This window comes from Talpa europaea (genome assembly GCF_964194135.1).
Source record: "Talpa europaea genome assembly, chromosome: 10".
NCBI classification, from domain to species: Eukaryota; Metazoa; Chordata; class Mammalia; order Eulipotyphla; family Talpidae; genus Talpa; species Talpa europaea.
Genome location: NC_140077.1, coordinates 58,403,404 through 58,425,166, shown reverse-complemented (window position 1 = coordinate 58,425,166; position 21,763 = coordinate 58,403,404). Strand labels below are relative to the sequence as shown.

Genomic DNA, 21,763 nt, shown 5'->3' with positions numbered 1-21,763 from the left:
CTGGTGATACAAGGGGTTAAGATGCATCACTATTAGGCTATCTGCAGCCACTGCAACACAAGTTCCATCCCTGGCCAGAGCTGACCCACATGGCACAGCAGACCTCTATCTCACCTGCTGCTCCCCTCAGCAGTGTATTTCAGTGGATCTGCCTGTTCTGCTCCCCACTGTCTTGGGTGAATCCTCTCACCCCCTCACATCTCTGGCCTGCACCCCAGCTCTTGCAAGCATAAATCTTTAAGGAAATATATATATTACATATATATTATATATATATATATATTGGGCCTCCCTGGTGACACAGGGGTTAAGATGCAACCACTGCAGCATGAGTTTAATCCCTGGCCAGGGAGCTACCCACATGGCACAGCAGACCTCTCCTGACTCACCCACTGCTCTTCTCAGCAGTGTATTTCAGTCAATCTGCCTGTTCTGTTCCTCACTCTATCTTTGGTGAATCCTGTCACACCCCACACCTCTGGCCTGTACCCCAGTTCTTGTATGCATAAATAAATCTTTCAAAAATATATACACACACACACACACACACACGCATAAACATGTGCTCTCAGTAATGAAGAAGCAATTATGTTCCTGGGACAGAGAATTCTCTTTGGGAACATAAAATAAAGCCGTGCATCAGAGTATCCACCAAGATGTTGGTAATAACACCAACCACAGAGTAACACATCTTTATAGTTATCTCAATTATAGGACTATATAGATAATGAATCTAAGAAAAGGATATCCATCCATTACTGTAATTTTAGTTTTCCTTTTTCAATTTAAAAAAAAGTGTCCAGGGCCTCCCCGGTGGCAGTGGTTGAGCGCTGGGTTGAGAAACTGCCCGCAGCCTCTGAAGCGCCAGTTCGATCCCCAGCTGCTCCCCGGCCACCGGAGGAGGGTCCCACATGGCATGCAGACCTCCCCTGCCGCCCGCTGCTCCCCTCAGCAGTGTACTTCGGTCCTTCTGCCTGCTCTGCTCCCCGCTTTGGCTCTGGAGAATTCTCTCACCCTCCCGCACTTCTGACTGTACCCAGTGCATGTATAAGCAAAAACAAACAAACAAATAAATAAATAAAACATGCCTCTAAAAAAAAAGAAATTAAAAAAAGTGTCCAGGTCCCCAGAATCTCTCAAGAATAACCTTTGAATAATGCATTTATTAAAAGCAAACATATCAGATATTAAAGTCAGTCTTGAGTGTACATTCTTTTTATTTAGTCCATACTAAACAACTCAAGAGATTTTTACCACAAAGAACATAACATTTAACAGTTTTTAGTTACAGCTCATCAGTGAAAGCCTTGGGATAAAGTCTAATTTCAAAGTAATAAAGTCAACTCTGTGAATTAGTATTAACCAGAACTATCACACATGTAAAAGACAATCATCCCCTCCAATAGGGGGAAATACAGAAAAACCTAGGAAAATTAAGTGTGAACAATAAAAATGGGCAGAACAAGTAGCAAGAACAGGGATAGAATCTTTGTAGTGAATTTACCAACTTAAGATACAGAAAACTTGCAAGGGGAAAATAATTTCCAAGTCTCAGCTCTGTTTTTTTTTCCTCTTCTGTAACAAAATACTGTTTTTTCTTTTTCAGAATAAGATCACCAGGTTATTTGGGTGTTTATATCTGTTAATTACCACTTAGTCTCTGATTACAAATGTTTATTTCTATTCAAGGTTAAAAAATATATTAGGTAGCAGCTCTAAAGGACAAGTGATAAGCCCTACCTTCTTATTGATTTTTAAGTGTGTTTCATGGATATGTTTATTAAACTAAATAGCTTTATTACTTGTAAAAAGTGAGTAATAACCAACTGAGCAGAGAATTCCGGCTATGAGGATATTATCTCTGTCTCCCTGGGCCTCAATTATTCTGATAAAATGGTTAAGGAATAAGTAGTGACAGATAAGTATGTTCTGAAATAAGAAAAGGCATGTTAAATGTTGCTGAGACTAAGATTTTAATTCCTGATTCTGGTTGACCAGATGGATACCATCTGTATATAGACAGAAGCTAGTTACCAGCAAACTGAGAAATTTACTGAATGAAGCCCTCCACTAGTTATGAAAAGCCCAATGCTGTGTAAAATTCATCCAGATCAACTGGTCCCTAGACACTGATTTTTGGGAAGAATGTGACAGAATTACTCAAATTACTATCTAGAGTTTAAAGACTATTGAGAAACAGGTAGGTACTGAGAGATAGAGTCTTACCAGAGCCGACTGAAGTAAACTGTTTGATCCTACAACTGTCCCAGCAAAATCATTAGTCAGATTCAGGCCAGAGTACTACTGGTCCCTGATAAATGAAACAACATCAAGCCAGATGCATTCCTTGATTTTTTTTTTTTTTTTTTTTTTTAGGTAGCACAGTTTTAGAAAAAAAAAAAAAAAACAAACAAAAAAAAACACGATTTCTCTACCACAAATTTAAACTTTTCTTGTTAGCAACAACGTTTCAAAATTCCAAAACACTAAAACAATGCTTAGAGGAACACAGCATTCTATTGCCCCCAAAATAGGATTTATATTTTAAAACGTTTACAAAAAATATATCTTATAACTTTGAGGTAAAACAGCTTTCTTATACAACCAAAAATCGTAAAGTATCTTAGTACATTACCATGTGAGCAGGTCACATTTTAGTTTTGTGCAGTTTTCACAATGTCATACCAATACTTTTAAAATGCAGTTTAACATTGCAGACTTAATATTGCTGCATATTTTTTTGCAATCTTAGGAGTATAAACTAATCAAGTTCAGTTACTTTTGTACACAGTAAACTAAAGTGAACAGACCCATTCCCTCCCCTTACCCACCAATAAAAATAAAAAGGAAAAAAGAAAATGACAAGAAATGACATTAGGTTCTGGGAAGAGGGAAACCTCTAACCATTAAAGCATGGGGATGCAAAAGTCAGCTTTTTGCACCCCTTCTCCACGTTATAGAAAAACTTTCTGCAACTACTTTAGAAAGAACTTTCAAAAACCTTTCAAGAAGCTCCAGTGGACTTCTGGATTTGCTCCTTTAAAATCAAGATACTCTGCCTTTGCTCAGGAGGTAACATGGCAATCTGATCTGCAGTCAGTTGAAGAACCTGCATGATCAAAGCTGCCTTTTCCTGATCCTGTGGAGTTACTTGGCTCTGCCCAGGACTAAAACTGCTAGTCTGACCTCCACCTTGCTTGCCTGCCCCTTGCATGCCCGTTCCCTGCATGCCCACTCCTTGTATGCCCGCTCCCTGCATGCCTGCTCCTTGTATACCTGCTCCTTGCATGCCAGGCCCCTGCATGCCAGCTCCAGGATTTCCCACTCCTGAAATGCTTGGGACCTGCCTGGGTCCTTGTGGACCACCTGCCCCCATATTAATGGGGCCAGGGCCTTGGATTCCACCAGTCATAGGGCCTCTCGAACTGGGGCCAGGGCCCCTTATCTCCATTGCTCTTGCATCCATGCCTCTCGCTTCCATTCCTCTGGTTTCCATTGCACAGGTCTCCATTGCTCTTCTCTCCATTACTCGTGTCTCTAAGACATCAGTTTCCATGACTCGCGTCTCCATCCCTCGAGAATCTCGACTAACTCTGCCATCCATAGGTAGACCCCTTTGATCAATCATGGGTCCTCTGGGCTCCCCAATTAGCAGTCTGGGATCTCCCAGTGGCCCTCCCCGCATCTCATGTGAGGAAGGACCACGACCATCATGACCAGTGGCATGATGCATGGGGGGACCCTGATGAGGTGGGCCCAAATAGCCTCTGGGCTCTACTTCTCCAGTGACTGAAAGCAAAGTTCCTCCACGTGGATCATTTGGCGCATCTCCTAAAAGTCCGCGAGGAGGCAGGCCACCAGCAGTCATGGGTCCACGAGGTATAGGAGCTCTAGGATCAGACATCTGTACCTGACCCCGCTCTAAAGGCACTGGACCAACTCCTGGCATTCCAACTTGGGGCTGCATTGCTCCACCAGGAGTTAAGGGACCAGGACCAGGTCCCGGAACTGCGGCTGGCATTGGCCCAGGCGCTGGAATTCCACCCTGTATAGGGGTCTGCATCAGAGGAGGAATGTCTTTCACAGGTCTTCTAGCCAAATGCTGAGGCTGAGGAGGTGGAGGATTTTGCTGGTTTAGCAGAACGTTAGGTCCTGGGCAGAGCCCAGGGCCAGGTCCAGGTCCAGAGACAGGCTGAGATTTGCCTGGGATCAGTGGTGTGACGTGTATCTTGCGATGCAGAATTTTCAGAGCAATCTCTGGATCCATGATTCTCATCACTACTTGTGCCTGCAACAGGGCATAAGCCAGCTGTGGGTTTTGAAGTAACATGTTGCGGGCTTCCTGGTGACTGTTTTGGACACAAAGCTTCATCTGTTTCATCAGCTCAAACATCTGCTCCGGAGGAAGACTAGCGACCGCTCTGGTAATTGACTCAGGGGCATCTTCAGGATCTATGGGATCTCCATAGGGTGAGTCAATGATGGGCGCTGCAGGCCCTAAGCTCTTCAACTCCTCCTTGTTCTTTTCACTGGCAGCATTGTCCACCCGCAGCGCTCTCCCGCTGAACTCCCGGCCATTAAGGTTACGCATGGCACTAAGCGCGGTCTCCTGATCTTGGTATTCACAGAAGCCATAACCCTTGGGTTTTCCCGTCTCTCTATCGTATACCAGCCGGAAACTGACAACAGAACCAACCTCCGAGAAAATGTCCTTTAACTGCTCCTCAGTTGCCTCATACGGAATGTTCCCCACGAACACCGAACGCAGGGATCGATCCATTGCGGGGTCTCTCACAGCCAAACTCGACATGATTCCGGTCGTGCACACCGCCGTAGCGGATTCTTCTGAGAGTCGTCCTCTTGCGACTCGCACTTCCGCTGAGCAACGGAAGCGGCTCTCAGAATCGGGCAGAAACCTCAGGCGTAGGCTTGATTCGTTCCGTTTGTTCGCGGAATAAGCAGCTTTCAGTTACACTGATTAAATTAGTGAAATGCTTTCCAAACCTGTCCCTTCGTGGTTCTGTTACGTGTTTATTACCAGGACAAATGATTCCTTTCCTGTATCTTATTCCGTAGATTGTACATGTCGAATCCACCGCCCCCGTTAGAAAGACTTGGTACGAATTGACCACAGTAAAGATGGCGGCATAGACTTCACCCTGGTAACCGGGAGGGTCCGCCTCCCGGTTTGACGTCAAAGACGGTTTTGCTTCCGTCCGCCGGGCGGGAAACCGCCAACCGAAAGCTGGTTGAGACAAAGTGGTTTTTTCTAGCCCTGATGCGAGTACTCATTTACAGCCATTTGTTTCCCTTTAGCATAGTATATTTAAATTATATTTAATATTACACATTAGACTATGAAGTAGTGTGATGGTTCCAGAGCAGGTTTAGGATTTACTCCTTAAAATACAAAGTAGATTCTTTTTAGAAATGTATAACTGCCCAGAAAATGTAAACGGAACGCTTGTGCCCGCTCCTTCCCTGCCCCCTTCTGCAGTTTGGGACTAACTGCCACCCCACCACGCGCAGGCAGCAGCCAAGATACTCGTCGCTTTTCCCCTAATTAACTGATATTATACTGAGTAATGTTTAGTAATAGTATTTTAGGACTGCAGAGTATGAATTACATTTATTTAATGTTAAAGTGTTGGCATTTCATTGGTTCTTAAACTGATTATTTCATCCCTATTTATGAAGGGAAAAACTATTTCTATTCTGCCAGTTTTACCCGTAGAAGTTGAAACCTGGAGCGGCCAGTCACCCCTCCCTTTATTTTATTTTATTTTTTAAGGATTTATTTATGCATACGAGAGCTGGGGTGTGGCCAGAGGGGGATTGAACTTGTGCTGCAGTGGCTTAACCCCTTGCTCCACCAGGGAGGCGTCCGCATTTAAAAGACAATAAAACTGAAGCTAGGAGAGAATAAGGTAACTTGCTAACCAGTGTGTAAGTGGCAAAATCAGAATTCTTAGCCACATTGGTCTGTCACATATCCACTTATAGCTCTTGAGTTCGTTAAAGTGATTAGTGAAGAAGTTAAACTTACAATTTGATTTTTTTATAAATTAAAATACAAAACCCGATATTCAGGTAGGCTACTGGAAAACTTTTCAACATGTTTAGAAATTTTAAATATGGAATCAACTTTTACAGTGATAAATTTTATTAAATCTAAGTAAAAATCAAGTATTTACAGTTAAAATTCAGCACAATGTGTTATGCATGTAAAAATACTTGCAATATTTTGAAGCCTAAAAATAAAAATGCAAAATATTTCAGTATTTGTATGTTGAAATGATATTTTATTTGTGGCAAAATACACCTTTTAAGGAGTTTCATCAAAAATTGTACTGTTGCAGAAATAAATTCTAGCCTTTTACCCAGGCAGGGGAAGAACAAGCAGAACTTCAGGAATGGTGAGGTCAGGAAAGCTTTATTACTCATGCATGCGTTCTCAGACCTGGGTAGTCCCAAAAGGTCTGAGCACTGGTCTGGGGACAAAGAGTTTCTTTTAGACACAACCATTTTACATTGATAAAGTTGGTTAGTTAGCATACAAATTCTTGACACAGGAAAAGGGGAAGAATACAGATCTTCCAGGATGGCCAGGGAGATCAATCACCCTAGCAGGCTGCCAGACCTTGTTTAGATATGCTTATGAAGGAAGCAAACTTATTATTTACTTTACATTTCCAGGTCTATGACTCTTTAACAGGGAAAGATTTCTTTTTCTTAGCACTTCCTTTTCAGTACTATGGGGGCCTCCCTGGTGGTGCAGCGGGTTGAGCATAGAGCTGTGAAGCTGTCCGCAGCCTCTGCAGCACAGGTTCGATTTCTGGCCAGCCAGGGAAAAACCCACATGGCACCGCAGACCTCTCCTGCCTCGCCCACTGCTCCCCTCAGCAGTGTCTTCGGTCCATCTGCCCGTTCTGCTCCCTGCTCTGTCTCTGGTGAATTCTCTCACCCTCCCGCGCTTCTGACTGATTTATAAATAAATCTTTTTTTAAAAAATTGTATTATGTATCTTGGATATTATAGTCCAATGACTATATCAATAGTGAGTACCGAGGTTTACTTGCAGATAATGCAAACAAGCACAGTGTATTTTAGTAGATCTGCCTGTTGTGCTCACCACTCTCTCTAATGAATCCTCTTGAGACAGGGCAAGCTAGGGTTATTAGGCAGTTTTAGGACAGTGCAGGAGGGGACCTTTGAAGAATTCAGGAAGGCTTCAGAGATAAGGACGAGCAAGGAAATGAAACCAATTCCACTGGGAAAAACAAACATCCCAGCACCACAAATAATCTTGTTAAGGATGGTCCTGGTTTTCTTCAGATGATAAGATAAAGTGTAAAGATGCTCACCGGGAGGGCTAGACCATAAAAATAAAGATATAACAAATGGGGAAAGACAGACCTGTTAGATAAGGAATGTGAAGATCTCCCACTCAGTAGCAAATTAAGTGAGACAGCCAAAAACTGACCAATCACAAAGAGACTGGTAGAGCTTTAGAATAATCAGGGAAAGAAAGTATATATTCCCTGAGACACGACTTCACTTGGGCTTCCTTGCCCCTCCCAGGCCTGGTTCCCTGGCCTGGGAGTACCACTTTATTTCTGCTCTTTTCCTCCTCAATAAACTTTTTCTAAACAAACCTGCCCTGCCTCTTCTCGCTTGCTTGCCTGAGCGTCTGCGAAGTTCCTGCTGCTACTTCATGAGACACCAACCCGTGGGGGGTCTAGTGGCTGGGGCTCAGCGCTGCCCTGCAGCCTGGAATCCCTTCCTGGCTGGGAAACTAGGCCTGACAATTCCGGTATCACTCTCACCGCCTGCATCTCTGGCTTACACCCCAGTTGTTGTATGCATAAATAAATAAATCTTTAAAAAAAAAAAAGAAGACATATTTCAATGAAAGATACTGAAATGTTTGCGGTTATGACAGACATTTTTTAAAATAACTGTATGAGTGCTTTAAGGAATAGATCAAATAAATACTCTCCTCTTAGTAACATAAACATCCATAAAAACATTTAGGAATGTACAGTTCGGGGCCCTATCTAAACTTGTTGCAGCCATCTGAAACTCTGTGTGTGTGTGTCTGTGTGTGTGTGTTTGTGCAGAGAAATCTGTACTTTAAACAGCTTCCCAGGTGATTCTGAGGCAGGGTAAAGTTTCAGAACCACTGAATGAAAGAAAATAATCATTGATAGGGGGCCTCCCCTGTGGCACAGTGGTTGAGCGCTGGGTTGCAAAGCTGCCCGCAGCCTCTGCGGTGCCGGTTCGATCCCCGGCTGCTCCCCGGCCACCAGAGGAGGCTCCCACATGGAGCGCAGACCTCTCCTGCCGCCCGCTGCTCCCCTCAGCAGTGTACTTTGGTCCTTCTGCCTGCTCTGCTCCCCGCTCTGGCTCTGGTGAATTCTCTTACCCTCCCGCGCTTCTGACTGTACCCAGTGCATGTATAAACAACCAAAAATAAATAAATAAATAAATAAAAACATGCCTCTATAAAAAAATAATAATAATCATTAATAGATGATGAATGATGATAATAGGTAGGTGGGTAGACACTTTGTCTTCTTTGAAAACATTCTAAGGGCCTCCCCTAGTGACACAGTGGTTGAGCGCTGGGCTGTGAGGCTGCCCGCAGTCTCTGTAGCGCCAGTTCATTCACAGCCACTGGCAAGGGTCCCACAAAAAAACAAACAAACAAACAAAAAAACATTCTAAGCATGTAGCCTAGAGATGAGCACAGATGGTACTTATTATAAGTTGAATGAATGAAGGGAAGGGCAGTGACCCTAGAGTTAGTTAATCCACACACTTTATTTACACAGGAGCAAAACTTTATCATCAAATAACATGCTGAAAATCAGAATGGGGACCTACTGTCATGACCTTTGTCATTTTATACCTAGGTCAGTTCTTCCATGTTTCTTTTTTTTTTTCTTTAGAGATTTATTTATTTATGCATACAAGAACTGGGGTACAGGCCAGATGTGCGGGAGGGTGAGAAGATTTACCAGAGACAGAGCAGGGAACAGAACAGGGAGACCGACTGAAATACGCTGCTGAGGGGAGCAGTGGGCGAGACAAGAGAGGTCTTCCGTGCCATGTGGGTGTCTCCCGGGCTAACCAGAATAGAACGTGCACTGCAGAGGCTGCACAGCTTCATAGTGCTGGGCTCAACTGCCTGTGCCACAAGGGAGGCCCTCTTCCATGTTTCAATGGGATAAAAATGATATAAAAGGATGTATGTAGAGATGGGATAGAGTGATAAGGTCTAGACCTTCCAGAAAGGCTTGTTGATGGAACTGGGATTTAAGATGAGGAAAATAAGCCAGGAGTATAAATAGCCAAAGCATGAAATTGGAAGCTAATATTTTTGATACCCTCAGAAAAAACAACAGAATTGGTGAGTAGCATTGTGAGTCTGTTACTCCTAAGCGGCCTGTTTGGCCACCATTTTGTTACCTGTAGTTCTGCATTCCTATACAAGGTCAGAACTGCCTGGTCAATCAGTCATAGCTAAATCTTACAAGGTGCCTTTCAAATCAATCAAGAGAAGAAAGCCTGATCACCCTGGGAAGTGCATGCACTGTAAGCTATGTCCAGGAATGCCCCGGGGGCTGAGGATCATGTAAGACAAGGGACCCCAGAAACTCATCAGGGGAACACCTTATTGATAAGATTGAAACTGTGACTGGGGATCTAGGGCTTGATCTTAATTACAATACTGAGTCATCAAGCAGATTAAAAGTGCCTGGAGGGCAGACTCACAACCCCTGATACCATAGATGACAGAGAACATTTTCTAGTTTCACTCCTCCCTTCCCTCCCTGGTTCCCTCCCTCCCTCTCTCCTGCTCTCCCTCCCTCCCTTCCTCCCTCCTTCCTTCCCTTTTTTCCCTCCTTCCTTCCAAGATTCATTTATTATTTATGCATATAAGAACTGGGGTACAGGCCAGAGGTGTTGGGAGGTGAGAGGATTTTCCAGACACAGAGCAGGGAACAGAACAGGCAGAGAAGTACACTGCTGAGGGGAGCAGCAGGCCAGTCAGGAGAGGTCTGCTGCACCACGTGGTTTGCTCCCTGGCCTGCCCACAGAGGCTGCGGACAGCTGCATAAGTTGCATCTTAACCCCTTGCACCACCAGGGAGGCCCTAGAATGTTATTTTCTAAGATGAATTATGAAAGATTCTGAAGTTCAGATTCATGGATCTAAAGTTGTGTGTGTGTCAGTATGTCTTCTTCCTGCTTTCTGAAATGTGAATGTAAAATAATGATGACAGAGAATTAAGAATACTGATCTTATCCCATCCTTCTCAGTGTTATCTTTTGCAATTGCACTATTCTTTTAATCCATTATAATTATTTTTAAAGATTTATTTATTTATGCATACAGGAACTGGGGTGCAGGCCAAAGGTGGGAGGTGAGAGGATTCACCAGAGACAGAGCGGGGATCAGAACAGGCAGATTGAACAAAGTACACTGCTGAGGGGAGCAGTGGGCGAGACAGGAGAGGTCTGCTGTGCCATGTGGGTGGCTCCCTGGCTGGGGATCGAACTCGTGCTGCGCTGTGGATAGCTTCATAGGTTGTATCTTAACCTTTGCGCCACCAGGGAGTCCCCATTATAATTTTTAATGTAAATTGTAGTGGTTGTTTTTCCTGCATTTAATACCTTCTGCAGTTTGTCTTCATTCTCGTTCTTCCTATTATAGGACAGGAAGAGGGGCAGCCCAAACCCCGCAAACCTGCCTATTCTATGTAGGGTTCTGCCATCCGCCGCATCAATACAAAACATAGGAGACTTTAATGGGAAGGAACTTTAATACAATTAGGAAACAATACAGGTAAGGCAAAGAGTCTAGTTTCTAAATGAAGCACCCAAAGTTACCTGTCCCCTCGTGGGTAAAAATCCATCCAAATGGGATTGGCCCAGAGCAAGGCCCCAAAGCCTGCTACAAGTCTAAAGCATCTTCCAGTGGGGACCCACAGAAAAGGGCCAGAAACAACCAGACAAGCCCGGAAGGAAAAGAGCAAAATTAACATCAAGATAAAAGCTGCCATTGTCACCTAGTCCATGACCAAAAGACAAGTGCAGTTTCTTCACGTGTCTCTAGGCTCCATGCACCTCCTCCAGGTCTCCTAGCTCCATCCTGCTTCCTTCCTCAGTCTCTTCTGCTGCTTCTCTTGCTCAGCTCCACCCTTCCTTGGGTGGGGCAGGGAACCTGGAACCTCCCCCTTTCCTGGGGACCACCCTGTTACATTCCCTCTCCTCCTTTCATTTTCTTTGGGTTCCCGTAGATGATCTTGATAATGATCAAGTGAGATATATGCAATGTGTTTCCTGATTTTAAAGATGTGGATACTTGGAGAACTGTTACATAGAACTTTACCTAATAGTGGGTTCACTCAAAATACCAGCACTATTCAAAAAAGCTATGAAAAGAACACTTAATTGGAAGGAGCACTTTGATTAATGCTTTATAAAATATAATCTTCAATCCTCCCAACAACCCTCTGAAATAGACTGTCATAGTGTCTCAACTTATAGCTATAGAAACAGAGACACTAAGAAGTTAACTATCATGCTCTTTTTAAATGGCTGAGCCAGGATTTGGACACATATTATTTGACACAAGAACTCAAGCTCTTAAATTATTATTCCATTAAATGAGTTTCTCAAAGGTACAGAGCTAGTGACAGACCTACAGCCCTTAAACCAGGTCTCTTGATTGTAAACTTTCTATTTCATAATTAGACAGTAATAATGGGTTATTGAGGCCTGGATATAGTCTCCCTTGGCCTGTTTCCTGATTGTCTCTGAGTACAACTAATTGCAATTTTGACATCACAATTACTATAGTGGCAACAGATGGACTATACGGTATAAATACTGAAGCAATGAGAAAATGTTTTCTTTTTCGGTTTGCAAAAACTATGGCTAAACATCACCTAAGGATTTTAAAAAATCATCCAGTAATGATTGCTTTTTCCATAAAATGAAAGGGCTTAAATTTTTCAAACCCAAAATTCGGTTGGTCCATGGCATTTTTCTCAAATTAAATGTATTTAGTGTAAAATAATATGTAGAGGATTAACTCACAAATTTCATTCATTTATATGTACAAGATGAATCACTTAATGTCAAGAGAAAGATTACATGAATTTGGAACTGTTAGGAATATGCCATTCCAAGGCTAGAGGCTGGTCAGAGCCAAAGGTTTTCTCTGGAAGGGATAGTATTGTTCATCATCCTTTTTAAATAAACAAAATCAGGCCCATAGATGGCAGGGTCAGATCTAGTTACTGATCTACCCAACCCATAAAGGGAATTAGATATTCAGACTTTGCTATAGAGTATGCTCTCAGCACTTCTGAGTGAAGGAATTAAATGTAGAGACTTGACTGGGAGTCTCATGTTGGCTGACTGCCTAGTTCAACAGATAACTAGCCTGCACAAATTGCATAACATCTCTGTCCTTTCATTTCTGCATCACTTAGATGGCAATAATATCACCCGTACTGAATTTGTTGCATGAAATACATGACACTTTATTTCCATCTTTTTTTATTTTGTAATTAATACAATTATTAGTCTACATTTGTTATTAGTAATAGATGAAGGTGCATCATCTTAAGTGGAAATCGTCTAATGGTATTTATTAATGCTGTTTGTTTTTAAGTCTCATTCTACATCTTTATCTTATTTTTATAGATTTATTTTTATGTATTTATGCATACAAGAAGTGGGGTGTAGGCCAGAAGTGTGGGGGGTTGGGGGGGTGTGGAATGAGAGGATTCACCAGAGACAGAGTGAGGAGCAGAACAGGCAGATCTACTAAAACACACTGCTGAGGGGAGCAGCAGGAGAAACATGAAAGGTCTGCTGTGCCATGTGGGTTAGCTCCTTGACCGGGGAATCGAACTCATGCCAAAGTGGCTGACAATAGCTTGATAGTGCCGAGACTTTAACCCCTGTGCCACCAGGGAGGCCCCTGCATCTTTATCTTTGAAGAGGTTAGACTGGATGAATTAATGATCTGTTGTCAGACTATATAATTGAAAAACTGCACAGAGACAACCATGGATTATATTGCCATTTTAACTTGTGGTGGATGTATAGTTTGAAGATAAATAATTTTTAGGCTTAATCTCATAGGACACTTCAATGAGATTGTTACTGCATTCTTATTGTTATATTAAAACATGAAATGCTCTTCTAATATTTAGTTGATGAAAATTTCAATTATTCATTTTTATTAAAAGGGCCTGCCTGAACTCTGACTTTGGAGAAATCAGGCTTACACAGCCCTGCCTTGGTCTAGCACACAGGATGCTTATTTGACATCATATTCAGGATGTCATTAGGACTAGTACTTTCCAGTGTGCACTGGCAGACATAGGCCATTTATTCAAACACAGAAAAGCATAACAAGAAGCAGAGCTCCCTTTTTCTTGCTTCAGGCTGTCACCTGAAAGAACACTGAGAAAGAAAGGAAGTATCCTCATAAACTGTGGAAAAGTACAAGTCCTGAAATAAGGTTCTGAATAAAGACATCCTGTTTAAGATGAACAAATTGTGAATCTTTTTTTTCTGTGGCCAGAACAATCCAATACCCATCTTCGGAGACATGTCTGAACTATTTACTTCAGAAGTTACTCTGCTATCCCTGTTCTGAGCTTGGGGGATAGCAGAGTCTATGGAATGGGCCTATATTTCTACCACATTGCAGGAAAGAGGCCTTTCTGAGATATTTGATTGAGGGCTCAGATGATGCAAAACAAAACCAATAAAAAACAGTGTGACAGAATGAATTTTGGATTCATTATCACATTTGAATGACCCTTGAAAACCATTACATCAGATTACCGGTTCAAATTTGTCATCAAACAATTAGATGCCCCAGAGACAGAAATTCGATAAAAAATGTAAAATTCAATAGGAATATAATAGCTAGCACTTTTTGGTATAAGTAAAGAAGCCAACACCACACATGGTATGCAAACAGTGTGAGTGGAGGAAGGGCTCATAATGCTACTCTGCAGTCCCTCAGAAGATTCACAGGACAGTCTATTAATCCACTTAGGCTGCCATAACAAAATACCACAGATTGGGTGCCTTTAACAACCAAAATTTATCTTCTCACAGTTCTGCAGGCTGGAAGTCTGACATCAAGGTGCTGGCATGTCTGCTTTCTCTGAAGTCTCACTCCTTGTCTTGCAGATGGCCACTCACATGCTGTATTCTCAGGTGGCCTTTCCTTCCTCTGTGCAAACCCCCGGTGTCTCTTCCACTTCTTATTAGAGATACCATCATGTTGGACTAGGACCCACTCTTATGACTTCTAACCTTAATTACCTCTTTAAAGGGCCTATCTCCAAATAAGTCATATTGGAGGATAGGATTTCAAATATGAATTGGTCGTTAGGGAGACACAGTCCAATCTATGACAGGCAGTAATGTTATAGGGCAGGGGGAGGGACACCCAGGACCCCCAAACCTGTGGTTCTCTGTTGTAGAAACAGAACTGCCTGATTTTACTAATTATTCCATTATCCTTTAGGTTTTATTATCCTTTAGGTGCAGGGGTGAGAGCATTCACCAGGGACAGAATGGGAAACAGAACAGGCAGACTGACTGAAGTACACTGCTGAGGGGAGCAGAGGGCAAGACAGGAGAGGTCTGCTGTGCAATGCGTGTTGCTCCCTGGCTGGCGGGCAAATGGAACATGCTGCAGAGGCTGCGGATTGCTTCATAGTGCTGTGCTTGACCCCTTGCACCAACAGGAGGCCTGTCCTTTAAGAGGTTTACAGACTTTTGACTTACTTGCTACTTGAAATTTGTTCAGAAGAATGACTTATCTGTCTGGATACTGATTTCAGATTCTTCGGAGAATCTAAAGACCCAATTCCATTCTTATGTTCAGCCATGATCTAATTCAGTAGATCAAAGGAAGGAGTGGGGGCCTGGATGATAGTGAATCTATTCAAGATCCTAACAATTGGTTGGTGGGTGGGTCCCTAGGTATAGGGTAGGCCCCAGGAAAGGGAGAGGTTCCAGGTTCCCTGCCCCACGGGTGGGGACCATCCTGTTACACCTACAGACGCTGGCAAGGCTAGGACTTACCCTCCTTTATTTTCTGGTTAATGGAGAGTTCTAGACAGGGGCATTTAGATACTCAGGGCAGTGGTTATTTGTCAGCAGGTACAGATTTTTAATTGTTTATTTTTTTATTATTTTTTTTTAATAGAGGCATGTTTTATTTATTTTTATTTGTTTGTTTGTTTTGTTTATACATGCACTGGGTACAGTCAGAAGCCTGGGAGGGTGAGAGAATTCACCAGAGCCAGAGCAGGGAGCAGAGCAGGCAGAAGGACCGAAGTACACTGCTGAGGGGAGCAGCGGGCGGCAGGAGAGGTCTGCGCTCCATGTGGGACCCTCCTCTGGTGGCCGGGGAGCAGCCTGAGATTGAACCAGCGCAGCAGAGGCTGTGGGCAGCTTCGCAACCCAGCGCTCAACTGCTGCGCCACCGGGGAGGCCCAGATTTTTAATTGTTTTAACCACTTAGTGCAGTCATCCTGGTAAAAGCTGAATGTCTGTCCCAGTTGACTGTGAGTTCCAAAAGCAGTTCTTGGTGGCCTACCCTTGTTGGGGAGGAAGAAACTAAATGAGATAGGTGGCCATTCACTCACAATTTGTCCACTAGCAGTGAGAGTTTTTCTACATTACTGTAAGTCATTCTGTAACAGGGTGGTCCCCAGGAAAGGGGGAGGTTCCAGGTTTCCTGCCCCACCCAAGGGAGGGTGGAGCTGAGCAGGGAGAGAAGAAGCTACGGAGGAGACTGAGGAAGGAAGCAGGATGGAGCCAGGAGACCTGGAGGAGGCGCATGGAGCCTAGAGTCACGTAAAGAAACTGCGCTTGTCTTTTGGTGGTGGACTGGGTGACACAGATGTGGGTGAGACCCGTGGGGAGGTGACAATGGCAGCTTTTATCTTAATTTTGATTTTGCTCTTTTCCTTCCGGGCTTGTCTGGTTGTATCTGACCCTTTTCTGTGGGTCCCCACTGGAAGATGCTTTAGACTTGTAGCAGGCTTTGGGGCCTTGCTCTGGGCCAATCCCATTTGGATGGAGTTTTACCCACGAGGGGACGGGTAACTTTGGGTGCTTGATTTAGAAACTAAATTCCTTGCCTTTCCTGTATTGTTTCCTAATTGTATTAAAGTTCCTTCCCATTACAGTCTCATGTTTTGTGTTAATGAGGCGGATGGCAGAACCTATTTAGAGCAGGCAGGTTTGCGGGGTCGGGGGTGCCCCTCTCCCTGTCCTGTAACAATTCCCTCTATTTCCGTAAAAATAAAATAGTTCCCCCAAACAGGTAATTCCCATAAAAACTTTTAAATGTTGATTTACAGATAGAAAAACGGTATTGGATAAAACAGTAAATAAATGTTTAGTCAATCATGACGAAAGGGAACTGCTAAGAAAAAGAAATCTTTCCCTGTTAAAGAGTCTTAGACCTGGAAATGTAAAGTAAATAATAAGTTGGCTTCCTTCATAAGCATATCTAAACAAGGTCTGGCAGCCTGCTAGGCTGATTGATCTCCCAGGCCATCCTGGAAGATCTGCATCTTCCTCTTTTCCTGTGTCAAGAATTTGTATGCTAACTAACCAACTTTATCAATGTAAAATGGTTGTGTCTAAAAGAAACTCTTTGTCTCCAGACCAGTGCTCAGACCTTAAGGGACTACCCAGGTCTGGGACCTCATGCATGAATGACAAAACTTTCCTGGCCTCACCATTCCTAAAGTACCGCTTGTTCTTCCCCTGCCTGGGTAAAAGGCAAGAATTTATTTCTGCAACAATGAAAGCTTACACTGTATATAATATGTGACATTCCTGATGATGGATAAACTGTACATTTTTAAATGCCAACCTCTTCTATCCGTCATATAAAAATATTGATAATTCTATTCTTGACAGTGTAATGGTACAATAAATAGTAACAATTCTTCCATTTATTATCATTTTCATCACTGTCATCTGACATTTACCTTGAAATAGCCCCACACATACCTTCTCACAGAGCAAATACAATGAAAGGATTTGCTCTCACTCACCTCCAGGTGTTTGCCAATTCCCTCCTGCTCTGGGGAACAATACCGGTGGCTGCAGGGAAATGGGGAAGTGCAAATGACCTATTCCTCTGGAGCTTAGTCTTTTGTTAGCCTTGAAAATGTAATTGAGTGTGTTAGCTCACAGCGCAAGAGGGATCCAGGAAAAGAGAAACTAATGCCTGCAGGGAGAATAAAGAAGGTATAGAAGTTTCCCTGCCAGTTTTGAGGTCTGAAGTTTGCTGCCAATGTCCCAGGATTCAGTGATTGTTGCTGGCATTCATTCTCACCTGTGGGACTTCTATGGGGAGGCCAGATTCCTAGTGATTGTCCTGAGAGCAGCTGTCTGCAAATGGGATGGAAGTGGGGGAGAAAGAAAAGTGTGCATCTCCTGCAGGATGGAAACTTACACATCTCAGATCAGCAAAGGCATGTCACTCTTTCGGAGTAGTATTGATGGAGGAGAGAATAGAAAACCTAAAGGAGGCATCACAAGACTAAAACCTGACTCACACAAGGAGATGGGGGTAAAGGGGATTAATGTGACCATTAACCCAGCTATACAAATCATGATCCTTTGGGGCCAGTGCCTTAGCACAAGGCATAAGACCAAAGCTGGTATCAGACACTATAGGGAATGTCCTGAGCACAGACCTGAGGGTAAAGATACAGAAATTGGGCCCATCCTAGAATCTCCAGTCCCTTTTGGATTCTCATTGTCATCCAAAAATCAGCAGCAAATAGGCCACTACACAAAAGAGTGAGCCCCTCCCAAAGAGAAAAAGACTATATCAGTGCAGTCTTTGCCACAGGCTCGGAGCAGCAGTCCGTCTGCCCACCTGTGACTATACAGGTGCTTCTTTTCACCAACTCTGTCCCTCTGCAGGGCAGCAAACTTCCTGCCTGCCGTGACCTGTACCAAGCCAGGACTTCTCACTGATCTCCCTCAGCAGAGGCAGCTTTCCTCAGTATCATTCATTCAATTAAAATGGATTTAAGATCTTTTTGCAAATAATTATTGAGTATGTGCTATTGAAAGGTAGAAAGTCTGACATTGGGGTCTCATATGTGCACTTCTGTGACTCCTGCTTTCTTTTTTTTAAAGATTTATTTATTTTTATACAAAAATTGGGGTACAGGCCAGAGATATGGGGGTGAGAGGATTCACCTGAGACAGAGCAGGGAAAAGAACAGGCAGATGGAGTAACCGAAGTACACTGCTGAGGGGAGCAGCAGGTGAGATAGGAGAGGTCTGTCCCGCCATGTGGGTTTCTCCCTGGCCGGCTGGGAATCAAACTCTTGTTGCAGAGGCTGCGGATTGCTTCATAGGTTGCGTCTTAACCCCTGAGCCACCAGGGAGGCCCGAATCCTACTTTCTGTAGAACTTTGCACTAGAAATTGTGCTGAGAGTTTATGGTGCTGTGATTCAAGTTTGTGGCAGAAAAACAGCTGAGCTTGCAGAAAGTTCCGGTACAGTCAGACAAGACAGAGAATACAGGATACGAGCGCATGTTTCTAAATGTGCATTGTTATTTGTTTGATTTCCTGAAAGGTATATAGAAAGTGAATCTATAACAGATCTTTACCCATTAACTTGTTTGCTGAGGTTGAAGATGAAAAAGCTTTTTGTTTTTCATTATTACTGAGAAAAGCACTGCTGTTTCTCTTTACCATTCTAGGATCTATAATCACCTACATATACTGAGGACAGATATCATTGCTTATAAATGATTACATTCAACTCAAAACCAGTGTAATTCAACTCTCACAACCCTCTACTCCTGTCTATAGCAGCAGAGGGTACAAGGAAGCCTGCTTCTTGTTGCATAATACATGGGTGCCAGGCCCTTGATTCAATGAGGAGCTTTTGTTATTTTTCTGATTGGAGTTCTTAAACACTAACTTTATTTTTTTTTAAGATTTATTTATTTATGCATACAAGAACTGGGGTACAGGCCAGAGGCGTGGGGGGTGGTAGTGGTGAGAGGATGCACCAAAGACAGAGTGGGGAACAGAACAGGCAGACTGACCAAAATACACTGCTGAGGGGAAGCAGCAGGAGAGTCAGGAGAGGTCTGCTGCTCCATGTGGGTAGTTCCCTGGCTGGCTCGGAATCGAACTCCTGCCACAGAGACTGTGTTAGCTTCACAGTCCTGTGCTTAACCCCTTGAGCCACCAGGGAGGCCCCTTAAACACTAACTTTAAAACAAAACACAATTTTTTGAGAATAATATTTAAGTGCAATAAATGAAAATATTACCAATTTTGGCCTATACTTAAATTAGGTATAGCAACTAAATTCAAATATTGTTTGTACTTTAAGCAAATGACACAAATATGAATTTATCTTTGACAGACAGTCAGCCTACTCATACGTGAAGTGTTACAGTAGCTTGCTGACTTGCCTCTGTTGATGCCCCTATACATCATTCTGTTTCATGAGAGTCAGAAAGTAGTGATGCTATTTGAGGACTTCGCTGCTTTTTTATTTTTTTAAAGATTTATTTTATTTATGCACACAAAAGCCGGGGTTTAGATCAGAGGTTGGGGAAGAGGGTGGTAAGAGAATTCACCAGAGACAGAGTGGGGAACAGAACAGGCAGATTGACCAAAGTACACTGCTAAGGGGAGCAGCAGGCGAGACAGAAGAGGTCTGCTGTGCCATGTGTGTAGCTCCCTGGCCGGGGATGGAACTAGTGCTACAATGGCTGCAGATAGCTTCATAGTGTTGAGACTTAAACCCTATGCCACCAGGGAGGCCTGGACATTGCTTCTTAAGATGGACTTCCACATTCAGTATTTCCCCCTGTTACAGGGAATGGTGAGGGACACCCCCAAACCCCTAAACCGGCCTGCTCTCTGTATAGCTTCTGCCATCCACTGCATCAAGACAAACCATCTCTAATGTGTATAACCTTTAATAGAAAGGGACTATAATATAATTAGTGTACAATACAGAAAAGGGGAAGAATAAAGTTTCCAAATTAAGCACCTAAAGTTAGCCATCCCCTCATGGGTAAATGCATAGCCAAACAGGATTGGCCCACAGCAGGGACACTGAGGCCCAAAAACCTGCCACAAGTCTAAGTAACCTTCTGGTGGAGACCCAGAGGAGAGGGCAAGAAGGGTCCAGCACATCTGGTACAGAAGGAGCAAAATCAAGATGAAAGCTGCCCTTATTAACCTCCCCACAGGTCTCTCACCCATGGCTGCTTCAACCAGTCCAGGACCAAGAAGCAAGTGCAGCTTCTTCACAATGTCTCTACCCCATGTGCCTCCTTCAGGTCTCTTTCTATCTCTCCATCCTGCTTCCTTCCTTCTCCAGTCTCCTCTCCAGCTTCTTCTCCTCCTTGCTCAGCTTCTCCTTTCCTTGGTTTGGGCAGGGAAACTGGAACCTTCTCTCTTCATGAGGACCACCCTGTTACAACCCCAATTTTTTTAAATTGCTCTGTCCTGTTTTTGTAGTTTCTGTCCAATATGTTCATTAAGTTCTCACATCCTTTTTAAAAAAGATTTATTTTTATTTATTTATGCATACAAGAACTGGGGTGTAGGCCAGAGGTGGCAGGTTGGGTTTGAGAGGATTCGTCAGAGACAGAGTGGGGAGCAGAACAGGCAGATTAACTGAAATACACTGCTGAGGGGAGCAGCGGGCAAGACAGGAGAGGTCTGCTGTGCCATGTGGGTAGCTCCCTGGCCAGGGATCAACCTGTGTTTCAGTGGCTGCCAACAGCTTCATAGTGCTGAGACTTAATCCCTTGTGCCACCAGTTCTCAAATCCTTTCACTCAGCGTGTAAATGTATATGTCTCCTGTTGTCTAAATAGATGAATTCAGTGCTCCCAGAAAGAACAGCATCTTAGGATATAAAATGAAGCCCTTTGCCTCCCTAGTAGCTCTAAGGCAGTTCTGATTGCTTATCTCAACTCTGTAATAAAGCAAAACAGACAAAATTTTTTTTATCTACTTCGCTTAGAAGAGACCAGCAATTTTTCTTTATGTGGGAGGCAGCATCAGAAATTGTGGGTGGTTGAGTGAAAAATAAAATAAAATGGATTATTGGAAATGTTAAATTAGGGGAGAGCAAGTTGTGAGTGAAGACAGAAGTAAGCATTTTAATGAATAGACCCAGAATGACAATGATTACATTAAACCACAGCAGATATGGGTTTATGTTTTTGTTCTTATCTTTATCAGTGGTGTTTCTATCTCCATTCATGTATTAAAATTATTGCAAATCATTAATGCTTATTCACAATGTTATTTGGAAACCAAGAATTCAATATACAGAAATACAATTAATGCAACTCTAGGTGTCTTTTTATAAATGTATGCTCTCAAATACTATTTAACATTCATCATACAACTTAAAGGAGAGATACTTGAATACCCACTATTACTGTTTATTACAATTATAGTTCCAGGCACTATACTGTGTGCTTTGTACATAATTGCTCCTTCAACACCCACAATATCTTAGGAGGGCTTTTGATGGGTGAACAATAATTTGCCCATTCTTTTATAGCAAGAAATAAAAAAATATGACTTCAAGCAGTCTGACTAATGGAAATAGTTAATTCCTGAAAGCGCTAATTTATTTTTCTGCACTTTGAATGTTTCCTTTTTTTTTTTTTGAAGTGTAACATGG

At 43.0% G+C, this 21,763-nt stretch overlaps 2 protein-coding genes across 3 annotated transcripts in view; one reads left to right on the top strand and one right to left on the bottom strand.

Annotated features, from left to right (window-relative positions):
* Positions 1-21,763, top strand: part of PRKG1 (protein kinase cGMP-dependent 1) — a gene marked incomplete at both ends in the record, with an annotated part of 1,336,641 nt that overhangs the window by 737,799 nt on the left and 577,079 nt on the right. The window lies entirely within an intron of this gene.
* On the bottom strand, positions 3,005-4,810 carry CSTF2T (cleavage stimulation factor subunit 2 tau variant; the record flags this gene model as incomplete). Its single annotated transcript, XM_084245131.1, has 1 exon — positions 3,005-4,810. One exon carries the CDS (start codon positions 4,808-4,810, stop codon positions 3,005-3,007), a length of 1,806 nt encoding a protein of 601 aa, XP_084101257.1.